Here is a 19,111-nt window from a genome sequence, read left to right on the forward strand (position 1 = left end):
GTAGCCATGGTATTTACAATAAAGGGTTTACTTGGGCCTACATAGGCCAACACTAATACATACACGACATATTTAACCAAATCTTGAAAAGAGTTTTCACATTATTCATCTCAATATTCTCTAAATAGTTACCATGGAGTTGTCAAGCTGATCTTTCTTGTCCTTCTGCTACCTGGTCCACTCACACTGAAAAGGTCAGAAAAAAATTATTTGGCATAGCTATTTTATTCAAGTCCCAATAATGTACTGTCAATCACCAAGTACCATCCACAAGGCACACAGGATTATTATAAGGGAAGTTTGTATAAAGAAATACAGTACACTGCACCTTTCTTGTATGAACAATTTATTTACTCACAGGGGCAGAAAAAGTATATTCATATGAGAAAGAGAGTAAAGTAGCTTGAAGAGAAACACATACAAGTCTAAGGACTTGAGAGAAAGTGTTTCCTTAGATAGAAGCACTGAGAAGAACTGAATGAAAGCAGTGCAGAAGCAGAAATAATTCAAGATTGATGTTAGAGATGGCTGTAATACATTGTTTCCCAGCAGCTAGTTTGAATACTACTCTTCTCAGGACTTTGCAGCTTATTTCTGGAAAAGTCTGAATCAAAATACTATTTGAGAACTACAGGACAATTATCTATGGCCTCTTTATGTCATATCTGACAAAAATATGGATTTTAGGTTTCTCAACCTAAGGTAGAGGTGGGTCACTACATAGAATACCCTGATTTTATGCATAAGAAGAGATATGAAAAAACACATTTTGAGAAGACACTTGAGAAGTCAGCTGAGAAGACTTAGAACAGCTGTCAAGAGAAGCTGCTTATAGAAGATGGACTACCAAAACCTTCCAAATTGAGAATTCAGGAGAAGAGAAACTGAGAGAAGGTTAATAAAGGTAAGCTGAGTAGAAGACAGCTGAGCGCAGCTAAAACTAGTTGACATGTAGGGAATTAATCAGATAGAAGGAAAACAGATGATTGGAGAAAGAACAATGGGAAAAACAATGGGAACTTGCTCTCTAGGGCCATCTTCAGCTTGAGAGAGAGGGCAAACCCCTCAGGAACTTCCCTGTGTTTCCTTTTATTGCCTTCTGTGTCTCAAGAAGGGAAAATTTCTCAAAGTCTAAGGAGAACAAGACCTAAATAGCTGTGCAGATCCCAGGTTTAAAGGAATCTGCTTTTCACCAAAAATGTCATTCTGTCTAGCCAAGGGAGCAGATCTGGAAAACTCCACAGGCTTAAGGTTTTATTTTTGTTTTTGTTTTTGTTTTTAAAGAAAGTGAAAAAATTGTGCTTCAATCTGAATCCAGAATCAATCAGTTCTTTCTCTGAAGGCAGATAGCATTTTCACCATAAGTCCTTTGGAATTGTCTTGGATGATTAAATAACTGTCATTCACCATTGATCGCTGTACAATATTGCTGTTACTATGTACAATGTTCTCCTGGTACTGCTCACTTCACTTTGTATCATTTCATGTAAGTCTTCCCAGTTTTTCTGAAACCATCCTGCTTGTCATTTCTTATAGCACAATATTCCATCCAGTGCTCCATCACAACCATATACCACAACTTGTTCAGCTAATTGATGGATATCCCCTCAATTTCCAGTTTTTAGGCTTAAGATTGATATTAGCTAAAAGAGCTTAGGGGAAACAAGCCAAGATAGTAGAGTAGGAGGAGGCGGTGTAGACCTGCTGCACTCTTTCCTCTCCCCATAACTAGTCCACAAGGACCCAGAAAAATGCTAGATTGAGTTCTCATTGGGAAACTTAAGGAAAAGTCTCAGTATTTTTTCAACAAAGGTCAAACTGGGAAGACAGAGCTCTGCAGACACAGGAAAAGGGGCATAACCACAAAGGTCCTATACAAAGCCTTCCACTGCACAGACGGAATTGGGGCCTGCAATTGTGCTCTAAGGCAAAAAGATATTCCAAATCTAGGACAGAGAGTCCTGATACTATACAAAGAGTGGGAACAGGTGCCAATCAGCAGCTATGCTGTTGGTACCTCAGTGTAGACCGAGCAAGTGACTTGTGCTTAGGAATGGTTTCCAGGGCAGCACCTACTATGTGCCAGGAACTGTGCTAAGTATTTTACAAATATTATAAATCATTTGATCCTTACAACAACCTGGAAGAATGGCATTATTATTATTCCTATTTTACAGTTGAAGAAACTGAGGCAGGCAGAAGTTAAGTGACTTGCCAAGGGTCTGAGGTAGGCTTCCTGACTTGAGGCTCAGCACTAAAGTTCCCCTGTACCACCTAACTGCCAAAGCATTCTCCAGAGAAACCTCCGGGTTAAACATCATGGAGCCTATAATATACATGTGGCCTATTAGTTCCTGTCTTCTTTAACACTGACCTCTTTACCTGGGTAGTCAACAAATCTGTTAAACAGTTCTATGACTTCAAAGCATGATTTAAAAAAAAATCAAAAGCTCACTCTTCTGCTAATTGTCTAATACAGCAATGTCTATTTGTTCTGATTTTCTCTGTGTTGGTGATCTTTTCCATAGATTTAATCTTTTCCATAGATTTAATAAGAGCCAGGTGATGTTTAAAATTCAGCAATTGTGGATTATAAAATCCAGCTAAAAATCACTTCCAGTTCAATTTTATCTCCCGCTTGTTATACCTATCCACCAGCTTGTCTGCATCTTAATGATTCTGACTTAAAGCCTGCTTTCCTGATTAGTGAGTCTCTGATGGGGATTGCCATTGGTTGAGGGCCACAGCCATGCTGCTCTCTTTACTCTCTTTGTCTGACTCTGCCCCCTTCACATTTTACTCTTCCCCTTTATAGTTTGACTCCCCCATTAAAATGTAAGTTCCTGGGGCAACTAGATGATAGAGCATTGGCCCTGGAGTAAGGAGGACCTGAGTTCAAATCCTCAGACACTTAGTAGCTGTGTGATCCTGGGCAAATCACTTAATCCTAATTGACTCAAAACAAAATAAAAAAGAATATAAGTTCCTTGAGGTCTATCAATCTACTCGTTTTCTATCTATCTATCTATCTATCTATCTATCTATCTAATCACTTTAGAGATAGAAATGGGTCTGGGATAGAGAACAGATCTGTGATTTAATCTGGTGTAAATAATTCCCAAGTATGGAAATTCCCTCTATCAATGCAGGTTGGTACCTTCTCAACAACTTACAGTTTTAGAGAGCTGTCCTCAGCACAGCGAGATGAAGTGACTTGCCTAGAGGTACATAGCCAGAAGGTGTCAAGAGTTAAACCCAAGTCTTTTTTACTTTGAGGTCAGTTCTCTTTCTACTATGCTGAGAATGAGAAGAATACAGTTTAAAAGGATACAAAGAGTATAAAAGTTAACACCCTCCCACCTTTTTGATTATCACATCAGAAAACCCAAGATACTGATCCTAAATCCAGCAAAAGCCCAGAAGTCCCAAGGCATCCAATCAGCTTGGTATTGCTGAAGGGAATAGAAGTTAACAGTATTCTAAGGCAGACTTTTCCCTTTCTACTTAAAGTAATGGATGTGTAAGGTGTTGGATAGAACCCCTACCCAATCATGGCCAACCTCCTACTACAAGAAGGTGGGGAAGAGAAATCACTTTATAAATTAGTATCACTTCCCCTTCTCTCCTTTTCAATCATCTCCCTTCTCCAGCCCAAATACCTCCAACTTTTATATAGCTCAAATTCAATCTAGGGTGGAAATTTGGAGTCACAAAAGAACAAAAGAGAGAGAACAGTATTTAGTTTCTCACTTAAAAACTCACAGGTACAAAAAGAAAATATTCTAAAGCAAATTAGGTAGAGTTTCCAAGTTGAATAGCATGACAAACCTGCCCTTTTACCTCAATCTGATACCCCTTTCATTTGGAAATAAGGAAAGCTGGAATCAGTTCTATGAGAGGGAGCCAGGTGTGGCCTTTGGGTGCCTAGAGGCATATCAAAGGGACTTAACTGTTTCACAAAACTTTGGCAACTCTACTTCATGTGAAAATAAAAATGCTTCTTGACTTCCCACTCAGGATTTTATTAGAAGCTTCCATAGGTGCTCTGTGTCCTACTGTCTATCATGTCTGAAATTGGTACCAATCAATCAATCAATATGCATTGATGGGTGCTGGAAATACAAAAACAAAAACAATGAAACAGTTCCTTCTCTTAAGGAAGGGAAAATGACAGTTATACATATAAGCAAAATGAAAGTGAAAAAGGAAGAATATAATGGTAAGGTCAATCAGCCAAAGGAAAAAGTCCCTCAATAGAACAGAGAAACGTTTTTCTTTGGCAGATTGCTCTTACCATTATATAGTATATACATATACATATATAAATATAGATATGCATACATAAAATGTATACATACATATAAAATACATTGTTGTTCATTTGCTTCAGTTGTGTCCAACTCTTTATGACCCCATTTAGGGTTTTCTTGACAAAGATACTGGAGTGGTTTGCCATTTCCTTTTCTAGCTCATTTTACAGATGAGGAACTGAAACAAACATGACTTGCCTGGGGTCACACAGCTAGTGTCTGAGGCCAGATTTGAACTCAGGAAGACTCTTCTTCCTGACTCCAGGTCCGGTGCTCTATCTATACACTGCACCACCAGCTACCCCTTAAAATACATCTATACAGGAATATGTACACACATATATATTACAGGGGAACTTTGTTTTGAGGGGAAGGGAATCTAAAAACTTAGGTGGGGCATCAGGAGAGGTCTCTTGTAGGAGCTTGCAGTTGAACTGACCTCTGAAGGAAGCTAGAGAGCTAGAGGTAAGAAGGGAATACATTTGTAGCAAAGGAAAAAGCCTATTCCAAAGCAGAAGAACGTTATATATGAGACATAGAAAGTAGGTCAGTGTTGTTGTAACAAAGAGTGTGTGAATGGGAGTGATGTGTATCCAGCCTTAATAAGTAGGCTAAAGCAATATTGTTTTTGTTGTTTAGTCATGTCTAACTCTTTGTGACCCTATTTGGGGTTTTCTTGGCAAAGATACTGTTGCCATTTTTTTTTTCCAATTCATTTTACAGATGAGGAACTGAGGTAAGCAGTTAAGTGACCTGCCCAGGTTTACACAGTGTGACGCTGGATTTGAACTTATGAAGATGAGTCTTCCTTGTTCCCAGCCCAGTGCCCTATCCACTGCACCACCTGCCCAAACTGCCATACGTAAAGAGACTTTAAATGCCAAACAGAGGAACATGTATTTTATGCTTAAGGTAACAGGAAATCATTTGAGCTTTTGAAGCAGGGAGTAATATGATTAGATTTGTGCTTCAGGAATAACATATTTGAAAGATAGAATGGAAAAGGGAGAGGCTTGAGTCAAGGAGAAAAATCAGGAAGCTACCACAATAGTTCAGGAGGGATGTGACAAGGGTGATAGCCTTGTGATTGGAGAGAAGGACAGTAATGCAAGAGATGTTATAGAGGTAGAATTGACAAGACTAAGCAACTGATTAGATATAGAAATAAGGGAGAGTATAGTGGTTGCAAACCTGGATGATTGCTATACTCTTGACAAAAATAGAGGTGAGATTGGGGAGAAAGACAATACAATCTGTTTTGGGCATGTTGAGTTTGAGATAGCTACAGGACAAGAAGATAGTTTAAACATGTCCAAAAAAGCAATTTGTGATGTAGTGTAGTCTCTCAGAAGACAGACTAGGGCTGGATATGAAGATCTGGAAGTCATCAATATAGAGCTGATAATTGCAATCATGGGAATTGATGGAATAACAAACAAATGGAATATAAAGAGAAAAGAGCATATAGACCATAACACACTGGATAACCTATAGTCAGGAACTGAGGGGGAGGGGTAATAGGGGTGGGACATGGATGATGACCTAGCAAAGGAGACTGAGAGAAGGAACAGTCGGACAGGTAGGAAGAAAACCAAGACAGACGAGTGTCATGAAAAGCTGGAGGCAAGAGGATGATGAAGTGTCAAATTTTGCATGGATGTCATGGAGTATGAAGATGGGGAAAAGGACTTTGAATTTGGCAGTTAAAAAAATTCATAGTAAATATGGAGAGAGCAGTTTTTGTTGAGTGCTAAGGTTAGAGGTTATATTGCAAGGGGCTGAGAAATGAATGAGAGAAGTAGATACAAGGATTATAGACAGTTTTCTCACAGAATTTGTCTGTAAAAGGGGAAAGATATATTAGATAACAAGGGTTGATTTTAAGGATTCAGTAGATGAGCATGTTTGTGGGCACTAGGGAAGGAGCTAGTGAATAGAAAGAGAATGAAAATGGGAGTAGGGGGAGAGGATGATGGTAGGGGCAATATGCCAAAGGAAAAAGGATAAAGAGGGGGCAGATTTTTGCAAGGAGAAGGGGCCACCTTTTTACCAGAGACTGAAGTGATATGACCAATGTTCCATTCATTATATTCCTACAGAACATGAAATCAATCTACCATCCAAAATCTCTTTATTCTGGCATCCCATTGTAAAAATACTGGCACCTTACTATGGTGCTTTGCTATTCTCTAATCTACTAGGTAACTCTCCTGTTACTGCAAACTGTGGCTCCTTTGTTACCAAATAAACATTGTTCACTTATTATACTAACACCTTCAGTTACATTGCTTAATGATAAAAGTCTTTATAGTATTTTGTTAATGTTGATCTGAATTGTAAATAGCAAAATTAAGAATCATAAGATGCTTTTAAACACCATTCTAAAGTACTCGTGTAATCCTGGACAAGTCACTTAAACTTTCTGGACTTCAGTTTCTTCATCTGTAAAATAAGGCTAGATGAATTCTGAAGTCCCTTCAAATATATGATCTAAGCAATATGTCACTTTGGCAGGTAAAGGTCTTATATACTTGATACAGGTAAGAAGTTGAGGCACAAAGACAGGAAATGTTTAGCCCACCTTCTTTCTAACAAATCTTATCAAACTAAACCATCAAACTTAACGGATGTATTTGAAACACTACATTCTATCCTGGAATATGATCCTTCATGGGTTTGTTTTTAATGACACATTTGCCTCATATGTAAAAACATCTGATGCTACACCTGCAATAGCAACTCTTGGTTACAGCACATACTCAAGACAGAAATGAATTTCTAAGGTAAGTAATAATCAACATTCCCTCTGCAAATGATTTAGCATTCCACATTATGCATATGCAATACCAAAAGAATCCTCTTCATTCAAACACCTTGCCAAAATTATTTGGCTTGTACTTTCCAATGGAAAGTTGAGTCCAGAATCTCTTGTCATTCCAGTGTGAAACTGACAAATTTCTCTATTTGACTTTGAAGAAATGGACATCAATATAATTTGTATTTCTGCAGAGATTTAGGACTTTGCTGAATGGAAATTCTAGAACAAGAAAGTAAAGACACATTTTCTTGTTCTAAGATTGCTTCAGATTGGCAGTCTCATCTCTTTCCTACGAGTTTCAGAGAAATATAACCTTAATTTGTTGTTTTCTCCTTACCTTCCTGCCTTGCTTCTTTGGCTTCAGTTTTCTTTAGAACTAAAAGGTGTAACAGAGAGCCACATATGGCATGCAACAGAAGAACCTAAATGTAGCCCCTAGAATTCTTCAAGATTGTTCACAGGAACTTGCCTGTCGTTGGTGGAGTTGTACTACCAAGAGAAGACAGGCTTCAACATAAGATGCTCTTATATCCCTAGTCACTACTGAGATCTATAGTCTGTGGGCTGGACCTCCTACGGATAATTGCAACCACCTTTGTATTGTGAAATATAGATAAAGCCCTCTGGTCCCTAAAAAAATGCCAATGGAGCCCTCAATAGGCCAAAGTTTGTGAGATACTATTTTGTTACCACTTTGGCAATCAAGCACCAAACAGGTTGTAGGGAAGTAATATGAAAAAGATTATGTTAGGTACTTTCCTATAAAATCTACTGTCTGGGGATTAAACATTTTATTTTAATGTTGAGTTTATAATATTTCTTAATAAGAAAGAGTTTGTTGTGGGGAAGAAAAAAGAATGAATTTTATAGAAATGTTCTTAGTATATGAAGAAAACTACAAATTTCTGGGTTTTTATTGGAGCGAAGTGCTCCCCAATGTCTGTTAAGAGTATCCTGGATTTGCTATCAAGGACACTGTATTGGGAGTCAAAGGATCTGGTTCTAATCCTTACTCTGTTTCTTGATATCTGCCACCTCCCTCCCCCTGTGTAACCTTAGAAAAGTAATTTTACATGGGCTTCAGTTTCCTCATTTGTAAAATGAGATAGTTGTACAAGGTAATTTCTAAAGTGTCTTCCATTCCAAAATCTAGGATTCTATTCATGAGTGTACTTTAAGGCTTTGTCCTGGGCCCTCTCTTCTTTTCTCTCGATACTCTCACTTGGTAATCTTGTTTCCATAGATTCTTCTATAATTTCTTTGCAGATGACTCTCAAATCTACGTATTCAGGTCTTGTATCTATTTTTTTTTTTTGGTTCTATAAAGGCATCATCAACTGTGCACTTAATGTTTCGACCTATATTTCCCATTGTCATCTCAAACTCAACATGATTAAACAAAATTCACTATATTTGCTCTTGAGCCCATCCCTGGCTTCTTAACTTCTTATTTTGGTCAAGAGTACAACTGTTCTTCTCTTCACAAGCTAGAATGCAATCTTGACTTTTCATTCTCATTCCTTCCTATATTCAACCAATTGCCAAGTGTTGTTGATTCCACTTCCTCAACATCTTTCACAACTGCACTCTCCTCTCTCTTCATACCACAACGAGGCAGCCCATGACCCCTCCACTTCTTGCAATAGCCTCCCAATTGATATCCCTGAAACCAGTCTCTCTTTTTCCAATATGTCTTTTGCATAGCTGCCAAAGTGGTTTTCCTAAGGCACAGACATGATTATATCATTCTTCTTCTAAAGAAACTTTGATAACTTCTTGTTGCTTGTTTGGCATTTAAATCTCTTTACAATGTGCTGCCTGCCTATCTTTACAGGCTGATTACACATTATTCCCCCTACCTCACTGCCCTGAGGCAGTCTACATTCCAGCCAAACTGACATGTTTACTGTTCCTTCCACATAGCTTTCCATTTCCTATTTCTAGGCCTTTGAGCAGTTTGTCCCCCATGCCTGGAATTCTCTTCTTCCTCACTTCCTCCTCTTGGAATCTCTAACTCTTCAATGGCAAGCTCAAGTTCTACGTCCTTCAAGAAGTCTTTTCTGATTCCTCTGCTTATTATCACCTTTTACCCTTACTGTGTATTTGTTTTGTATAGTCTGTATTTATCTATTAATATGTTGTGTGCCCTTTGTAGAATGTAAGCTTTTCAAAGGCAAGGTCTGTCTTATTTTGTATTTGTATCCCCAGCACCTAGAACAGTGCCTGGAAGACAGTAGGCACTTAATACTTGTTTTTTAATTGATTGATGTTGTATTGAATAGGAAATAGGAAGGTCACAGATGGCAAGCTTTATAAATAACATTGGAAACATTAGAACAATATTTTGAACCTACTAATAAGTCCTTAAGATGCTGCTGGATCCAAATGTAGTCTTGAAAATACTGAAATGGTAAATTTTGTACTTTTGGAATTAGATAATATTTCTTTATAATAATGACAAAGGACAAACGTTTTGATAGACTGAAATGGCTTTTGAAAGGGCCATTGATCTAGATCGTGCTTGGCACTATGAAAAATAATGAAAATATCAGATCATGAAAGCAAACATCATAATGTGCAAATGTTCTTCTGGAACATCCTTTCATTTCAGAGGAAAGATTTCCAAGAACTTTTTTCCTTAGAAATTCTCTTTTGGCTGACCTGGGGGCAAACTCATCTACAATCAAATTGCAGGAACTATTGCAGTATCAAACCGGATTTACATCATTATTATTTCAACTTAACCATAAGACAGTCAGGAAAAATGGTCTCTAAGGAAGGAAATCCTGCCTGGAAAACTGAAGTTTCTTGGTGTAGTAAGAATGTTTAAGTATAACCAACTCCACTTTGTTTAAAGCCCTCTATTTAGCTGACCAAATAACCAATCCATTAAATGACAGCCAAAGAATAAGTATACATTATAATATTATTGCAGTTTTCCCTAGTGGCTTAACCAACTACCTCACCCTCAATTCAGCATATTGGGCTGAATTTCCTTCTCATTCTTTAACCACTTATTCCTCAATGAATGGGCTGAAGGCAGCTGCTCACCATTTAATGACTTCTGGGTGAACTATGCATTGCTTTTGTCTTTCAGCTTTTGACAAGTCAGAGAACACTTGGGAAGGTGGTTGCTTACTCTTGTGATATCTTACTTTTATGAAACTTAGTTGGCATGTCAACAGTATGGGCAACTATTTCCTCATGAAGATGACTTGTCCCTGTTTCCCCAGCACTCGGTCTATTGATTATAAGCCATTTCCACCTAAACACTGACTGTGTGGTGGTGGTTATTTCAACATGTTTATCAGAGGTGATTTTGGCTCATGCTAGTGTAGGAATTGGTGTTGATAGCAGCAGCAGTACACCTTGGGTCAAGCCTTTGCTTTCCATAATATACTGATGGGGATATTTTTTCCATAATGGTGTATCTAGTCTGAGGACCAATCATTTTTTGAGTCCAAAGCATAACTGGCATATAAGCCTTCTCATTCTCCTCCTTACAAACGCCAAGTCATAAAGTCTCCTTCATAGCTGACTTCTAACCTAGAGGAGGGGTCTGAGGAAATTGAGACTAGAGGTATAACTTGTTGCATAGCCTCTTTTACCTGTTCTAATGAATGCTATTGTTGTGGACCCCATTCAAAACATTTTGATTTCCTTGTAACCTCATATATCATACCTGAGAAATGTGGTTTCTCCAGAAACCAAACTATCTAACTATTCTCTGTACTTTCTTCTTGTCCTGTGGTGATAGTAAATTTCTAGGTAGTGCAGTGGGTAGAACTAGGTAGAACACTGGGCCTGGAGTCAGGAAGAACTGAGTTCAAATCCAGACTTAGGTACTTATTAGCTGGGCCAGTCATTTAACTCCTGTCTGCTTCCTCAAGCAATAAAATGGGGAGAACAAAAACATTATTTTTTATAGGGAACACTGAGGGTCATTGTGAAGATCAAATGAGATATTTGTAAAATACTCAACACATAGTAGGTACATAATAAATGCTTGTTCCCTTTTCCTTCCCCTAGTAAGACAAAGATCTTTATCACTTGTTGGGGAATAGAAATTCCTTCTGAAGTTCAAATCATCCTCAGGGAATTTAACTGATGATGGCCCTCTCTGTACCTTTTGCAGGGTAACTGCCTATGTTTATTATCTAGGCCTTCAATAATCATATCAGTGACTTCCTCTACTCTTATTTGTTGTGCCCCCTAATTAATATGTCTTCCATGTAATTCTGGACAAAGTTGCCTGGGTTAATGATATCTAAGTGTTGTTTGCACAAATTATGCATAACACTGGACTATTAACATATCCTTGCAGCAATCTACTCTTGCCTATAAAGGCCAATTTCCCTTGACTTTCTTTAGCCCCTGGGACCACAAATAACATATTTATTTAGATCAATAACTGAAAATCAAGGTCCATCACGTCCTTTAATTTCATCAATCATTTCCAAAATGTTAGAGAGGGATCAATTGATAGGTCTGGTTTTAGCATCTAGTTTTCTATAGTTTACTATGAATCTCCACTCTCTACTAGTCTTTTTCACTGGGCAGACTGGAACTTTATAAGAGCTAATTGTTTTCCAAATTACAGCTTCCTGTTCTAAACCCTTTAGGAATGCCTCCATTTCCTAATCTCCTCCTTTAATTATACTTTGAGAAATGTTTACTACCTGACTTGGGGCAGAAAAAACAATTAGGTCCCATAAGGCATTTCCTACTAGTAACCTGATATCAACTTTCTTTTTTTTTTTTTGCCACAGTGCAAAATTTTTAACTAACACATCCATTCTAATTATTGTTTTGTTTGAACCTGGGATACCAATTACTCTTTAAATTTCTTTGGATCAATTTGCAATTTTTAACTTTCTGTATATTTCCCAACCTAGGGTTTCAGGATCTCCAAAACTGTTTATTCAAGTCTAGTTCGGGAGGGTTTTCTCATTTTCTCTTACTGTGTCTAGTGTTATCGTGTTTAGTGGGGCCAACATGGAGTGGTCTCAACTATTATTATATTGAATGACTAGTTCCAGAAAGGAGTGATTTTCCTCCAGTTGGATCTTAACAAGGAGACCACTAAACTAGTGAAATTAGGTCCTGTTTAATCAGAGTTCCGGTACTGTTTTTGGTTTGATTGACCTGTGTTTTAGGTAGAGGGGATTGAAAAATTCTATTGTTTCTTTGGTTCTGTGGCAGAAGTTGGGTTTTCATCTCAATGTCTATGAATTCTGACAATGATTTGCCATTAATAGAATTGAAAGGTACTCTTCTCAGCCTTAATTTGAACCATCCTTCTCTTCTGATGAGACCTGGTTCATTATATGATTTTTCTGTCCCTGACCATAATTTCTGACATTGCCTGGATTTCTATCATTTCATTCCCTTTAAGGCATTATTGTCATTCTGGTTAGGTTTCCTGTTTTTCAGCAGGAACACATATTTGGTTTCTGAGCTAACATCCTCACTTAGCCTCAAAGCAGTCATTTTGTGTTCCTCATCTTCTCAAAAGGGAAAGAGGTATAGTTTTGTTGCTGTTGGAACCTGCTTTAATTAATACTCTTTTCATATACTCAGTACAATTTATCAATCCTGGCCTATGTTTTAATGGGTATGCCCATTCTGTGATGACGTTTTTTAGTAATAGGTGAATTATTGCTTCAGACATAGTTTTTTTTTTTTTGAGGCAATTGGGGTGAAGTGACTTGCCTAGGGTCACACAGCTAGTAAGCTTCAAGTGTCTGGTCTGAGACCGGATTTGAATTCAGGTCCTCCGGATTCCAAGGCTGGAGCTCTATTCACTGCACCACCTAGCTGCCCCTCAGGCATAGTTTTCTAAGGCTTAACTATGCTTTCATTGGTATATTGGGTAGATTATCTTCTCTTCCAAGTGCAGAAAATTCATTGTAGGAGAGTACTTCCACTAACCCTCTAACTTCTGCTGTTAGAATTTTAATAGTTTGGGCCAGCCTTTCATTCTTGCTAATTATTCCCAAACTTTTAATCTCCTTGTAGTCTAGCCTAATGAACTCACCACCCAACTCTTAGTGACCAGGTGGCATCTGTTTCTTTTGGTTTTTGAACAAACTTTATAAACATGATCCAGTTCTTTTTTAGTTTTTGTGCTGATAGCATTTCCTCTTCACCTTTAAGTTTTCATGATTTGTTAGAGGATATGAGACTCTCCAGGAGTCAGCCATGGCCTCATATTTTCCTGGCAATGGGCCACTTGACACCATCAAATGGTGGGTCAAGTCACTATTCCTTCTTTGCCATCCACATGTGGCTCTGGTGTCCCTGTATTTGAAAGCATTTTGGACAGAATATCTCTAAAATAACCCCAGGTATTTCTAGAGCTTCTTAGCTTATTTTCTACCTCTAAAGGGATAGAAACACACTTGTTCCTATAAAAATGTATCTGTTCCTTCCCCCTTTTTTAAAAATTTTAGCATTGGCAATTCTGGCTTAAGCCAAGTCATAAGGTCTCTGACCACTGTCTTAGTATCCTTATCTTGGTTATCTATGGTTCTTGGAGTACATCTCAGATCTGTAATAGTCTACAGCTGCAGGGTTTATGAGGTCCCATCTTACCTCTAAGGGACCAGGAAAAAATAGGTCTTGTATAATACTTTATTTTAAAAAATCTTCTCTTAATATTTGACAGTATTAACCTGACCTCAGTATATATTGGGGGAGGAGGAAGAGAGAGAAGGAGGGATGGATGGAGGCAGAAATCAGGGAGTAGAGAAAGAGAAAAGGAGAGGAAATGGGAGAGAGAGAAAGGGGGAGAGAGAGAGGAGAAGAAGAAAAAGGAGGAGGAGGAGGAGGAGGAGGAGAAAGAGGAGGAAGAAAAGAATAGGCATTGTGTTGACTCCTGTAAGGAAGGGATTCCCTATTACTGAAGCATGGGGTTCAGTAACTCAACCCTTGCTCTCTTCAGAGAAGACAGGAAATGCCAGCAGAGTTATTGACCTTTCTCCATCTGTGAAGGTGCAACTGCCAAGAAACCTAGTCCCAGTCCTGGTCAGCAATTTATGGATCTAGAGGTGAAAGGATTCCCTTTTTGCTGGCCTGTCTCCCTTTGATATGGTTATCTGGCAAGTCTATAAATTGATTAATTAATTAAATTGCCCTCAAGTGAATAGGGTGGACTCAAGTCATATGTGTAGAAATTCAGGAGCATGTCCTAGTCACAGGAGACCCAGGAGCAGGCTGATGACTGATGCCTTCTATTGGCTTTTACAATTTTACCTAAGGGCATTAGCTGGTTACACTCAATGGCTAATTTATTTACCACATAATTTGTTTGGTAGGTAAATACACAACTATTGATAAGTTATTTACAATACTTTTTTCATTGATTATCTGTCCTATCTGTTGGTTCACATATGTTTATCAGTTATTCAGAAACAGATACACATATTGTTTTCCAAACTATACCATATAAGTGTTTGTCTTATTATCAAAAACTTACAGAAAAACAACCTAGTAGTAAAACAACTCAAAACATCCCATTACAAAATGGAGGCTTAAAACAACATGGAGTTGGTTATGCTGTTAATATACTTATTGTCACTACACTTGCATGATTAGCTGAGCTGAAAAGGAAATAAACTAAATAGACTGGACTTTAGAATTGGAGGAACTTTTAGCTTAAGTGCACTTGAAGATTAGAAAAGCCATACTTGCACTACACTGGCATAGTGCCTTTTAAGGTCCATTGTCTCAGATCTGAAAATATACATATGCTTTCAAATTGTTTTAAAATATGTTTTAAAATTTGGTTTTAGAAAACCCAGTATTGGGGTGGTGGTGGCACAGAAGAAACAACAATTGGTAAATAGGTTAGAAATAAGATCTTATATTTATAATAATAATATTTGTAATAAGATATGATTTCCTATTACTTCATTTGGAGGAAATCATTATTGCCTTGAGGGGTGCATTCTATTGCACTGTTTCCTCAGTTCTTTCCTGTGATTATTGCACCTACCATAACAAAATTAAATTTAGTCATATTAAACTGACATAAAAGCTCAACTAATGATTTTGGAGAGTCATTTTATCTACCTTTGGGATTATTACAATTTAAAAGTCTGTCTTCTTTAACTAAAACAATTTTGCTCATGTGATTCCCATAGCATCCAGTTCATGGGAAGGAACTAGTCCCAACCATCAACAGTATTCCCATAAACGGTTGTGATTATACTCTAGAACCAAATTTGTACCAACCATCCATAAGCAAGTCTAATACACAGAGAAAGGTCATAGTAAGAAAAACTGTCAGGAATGGGCTGTATTAAAAAGTAATTTTAGAAGTATAGAACACTGAGTCCTTAGTTGTGTTATAGGATATGCCAAAAGTTTAAGCTTGATTAATTTAAAACTGCACTGAGCCTTACTCTATAGTTTGGGCAAAAGGGCCTCCTCTCTGGTCATTACCAATGGAGCTTCATTTCCTGTCTCCTGTCTCCTGGCCTTTGCACAAGCTGTTCCTCATGCCTGGGATTCACAACCTCCTCACCTACACCATTGAGATCCCAATTTTCTCTCAAGTATCAGCATGTATCACTTTCTATATGAAGTCTTTCCTAATCTCTTTCACTAAGTTATCTTGCAGTTATGTATTTGTACAAAATATTTCAGCTTCAATATAATAATCTTCTTGTTTCTTAATTAGTAAAATGGAAACAACCCATCTTTCCTGCGTACCTCACCAGGAAGGTATTATCTTCTCTATTTGTAGCTAGAAGGTTTGAACCCCAGTATGATTTGCAAACATCCTTGAATACATCTGGGAGAAGCTTTTGTTATGGCTGAGGTCATAAAACAAATATAACCTAGAGGAACAAAGAGAAGCTTGAAGAAACCATGGGCTTCTATTTTACAGATAGCTAGAAATTTTCATCCTTAATAGGGAGCATAGAGTCATTACTGAATTTGTCCACCTCTATGAACAGTGATACAGTGACAAAGAATCAGCAGATAAAATTGGAATGTCCAGCAGAATAATCTGCCATTTTGGCATCAATCTTAAGATGGAACCAAAGAGCACCAAAACTGCGAAAGTGTTCAAACATCTTTATGACTGTGAAACACGAGACACAGATCAATCTTTTGGGGTCGTTTTTATTTGCTTGGAACTGATTAATCAACCACCACCACCTAAATAATGCTTGGCATAGAATATGTATTCAAGAAATGTTTTTTTTTGGATCCTATCAAATTGAAGTAACAACTATGTACAATCCAGTTTTACTTGGCTGGTGTTGTAGTCTGGGTCTGACACAGACTAGTTCCCTCATGGTTTAGGTCTGATATTGGAATGAAATGAAATACTTATAGGTCATTAAGCAATTAACAAAATGAGGTTTACCTAGTCATAGGATAGAAAGGATACTCTATAAGGATATGGTACTCAGGTGGGACACACCACTTCCCTTGCTTCTCTATATGAAAAGTACATCTGGTCAGCAGAGTCCTAAGTGGTAAACCCAGTGGCCTTAGGACATCCACTTAGTCCTAAGAGCCCAATGCCTTTAGGTGACCAGGAAGTCAAGTCAATGCTGCCTGAAGCCATCAAGAAGCTGAATCAACACACACTGGGGATAGCTTCCTTGCCTTCTAGGGATAGAATGAGCATAAACTACATGGGGACCTGGTAGATATTGACCCTATCATGGTTGGACCTTTGGCAGTGTTGTGCAGCAGAAAGGTAAAGGGTTTTAGAAGACCTGGGTTCCAGTCCAAACTCTGATAATAAGTTATGTAGCTTTGTGCAAGCCATTTAAATTTTCTGGGCCTGAGGTACTTCATCTATAAAATAACAAGCCTGGAATATTGTTGTTCAGTTGTTTCAATTATGTCTGCTCTTTTTGACCCCATTTGGAGTTTTCTTGGCAGAGATACTGGAGTGGTTTGCCATTTCCTTCTCCAGCTCATTTTACAGATGAGGAAACTGAGGCAAACCAGTTTAAGTGACTTGCCTAGGGTCACACAGCTAGTAACTGTCTGAGGCTAACTTGAACTTAGGTCTTCCTGACTCCAGGCCCAGCGCTATTTCCATTGTATCACTGAGCTGCCAGGGCTAGAATAGAACATTTCTAATATTCCCTCCAAAGCTAAGGGGGATTAATACCAAGGACAGAAGGACACCCCACATCTTCTGTATGATGAGTTGAAGTGGGGCAATTGCCATATGGTAGACAAAATAAATATTTTAAGAATAAAAGGGGAAAAAATTTTAAGCAAGAAGGAATATTTGTGGGATGCTGGGAAACAAATATAAAACCTAGGGTACAGCAAACACATTTGGAACAGGGTAAAGATACTCATGGTAGCATATCAAATAGGTAACATCATTTAGTTATTTTGATAATTGTATTCATTAGTGGTTATGTAACCTATTAACATTCATTCACTTATTCAACAAGTATTTGTTAAGCACCTTATATGGCACTGAGTTCAGTGCTAGGTGTATAAAGATGAAAGAAGTAATTATTAAGCACAGTAATATGATAGATAAGATGTTATTGTCTTATTCTTTTAGTCTTATGTTGCTGTAAGATTTTAATTTTTTAAACTTAAAAATACTGGAAATATATAAAAGCCTGGCATCCTGAATAGAGATTCCCTTGGAGTCAGGAAGAGGGGAGTTCAAGTCTTGTCTCAGACACATATTAGTTGTGATGATGAATAAGTTGCTTAACCTTTCAATGTCCCAGACCACAAAGAATGTAATTTGCGGAAGAGCTGATCTTCATTGGTAAAGGGAATTTTAATATTAGGAATGCTATACCAATGAAACCATAGGCTAGGACCAAAAAACAGCGTGGCTATAGTCACCTCTATACTTTTCCTAGGAAAGAATAGTCTTTCCCAGGCACAGAAAGCTCACTCAAGTGCAGAATGCTGCATCTTCACCTTTTGGAATCCTCCCCATTTTTATTTAAAGCCCAGTTCAACTATCTCTTCAATGAAGATTCTCCCCACCACTACTCCCACCCCCAGGCAAAATTTATCCTTCCTTAGACAACATAAAACACTTTATAACTTTCTTATGCTCTTATGTTTTATTTTGTATAACAATTATTTGTGGCTGTTGTTTTCACTTTCTCTTTCCTTCCTAGCTTTACACTACCCCTTTACTAGATTACAACTCCGTGATAGCAGAGAACGGATTTTATTCATCTCTCTGCATTTCCTCCACACCTTTCTCCTCTCCCCAACACCTAAGACAGTGTTAGGCACTTAATAAATTGAATAAATTGTTGAATTGAATATAAAGTAATGAGATATATTTCTTCCTCTACCTCCTCCACCTGCCATAGAATTTAAGTTCCTAGAGGGAAGGTACAACTTTTTATTTTGTCTTTGTAACTCCAGTGTCTAGAACAGCACCATGCACAAAGCAAACACTTAAAAGCCTGTCAAATTTAATTGAATTTTCTGTTGTGACCCAGAGAATTTGATCTCATTACTATACAGTTATACTTTGTATGTTTGTATACATGTGTGTATATATAATTAGCATATTTCTTTTAGTCAGAATGATTTAGTACCATTTCCCATTTACGGCAATATAGCTGTCCCTCACAGTTCTTTTCTACACCAGGCCATTCTATCCACTCTCACTTCACGTTTTTTTGTTTTTTTTTCCTGACTGAACAGGAAACTCAGGGCCACAAGGGATGGCTCCCAGGCAGTCTGGGCAATAGCTGAAGTGATGCATTCACCTGACTCAAGCAACTCAGAAACAGGGCAGCCAAAACAGCCTTAGCCTTCTTTAACTTTAATTTTAAAATTTCCAGTTCAGCTCCCACAGTCAGCATCCTGGGAAACAAGCCTTAGAGAGATGTACCTGGTGACTGTTTCTACAAGTGTAGCACCCATCTCCATTGCGACCAGTTACTAAAGATGCAACAACAAAGCTTCATGATAGCAAAGTTTATAGTACTGTCAGATAGTTTGAAATCAGAAA

The 19,111-nt window shown here is 37.8% G+C and overlaps 1 protein-coding gene across 9 annotated transcripts in view; it reads right to left on the reverse strand.

Moving 5' to 3' along the window:
• Nucleotides 1-19,111, reverse strand: part of FAR2 (fatty acyl-CoA reductase 2) — a 158,888-nt gene that overhangs the window by 82,871 nt on the left and 56,906 nt on the right. For 2 of the 9 annotated variants that reach the window (XM_027844373.1, XM_027844369.1), the window contains exons 1-2: nt 7,466-7,609; nt 133-186 (exon numbers count right to left, since the gene is read on the reverse strand). The exons of 2 other annotated variants lie outside the window; for them this stretch is intronic. Coding sequence is in view for 2 of the 7 variants with exons in the window: in XM_027844369.1 (XP_027700170.1) it covers nt 133-135 (3 nt within the window). In the remaining 5 variants the exon portion in view is untranslated. Of the gene's footprint in view, nt 1-132; nt 187-3,173; nt 3,186-7,465; nt 7,610-19,111 lie in introns of those variants that run through there. 5 more of the 9 variants (XM_027844377.1, XM_027844370.1, XM_027844375.1 and 2 more) reach the window with 3 other exon arrangements.

Source organism: Vombatus ursinus, unplaced genomic scaffold (assembly GCF_900497805.2).
Source record: "Vombatus ursinus unplaced genomic scaffold, bare-nosed wombat genome assembly UNPS02014941.1, whole genome shotgun sequence".
NCBI lineage: Eukaryota > Metazoa > Chordata > Mammalia > Diprotodontia > Vombatidae > Vombatus > Vombatus ursinus.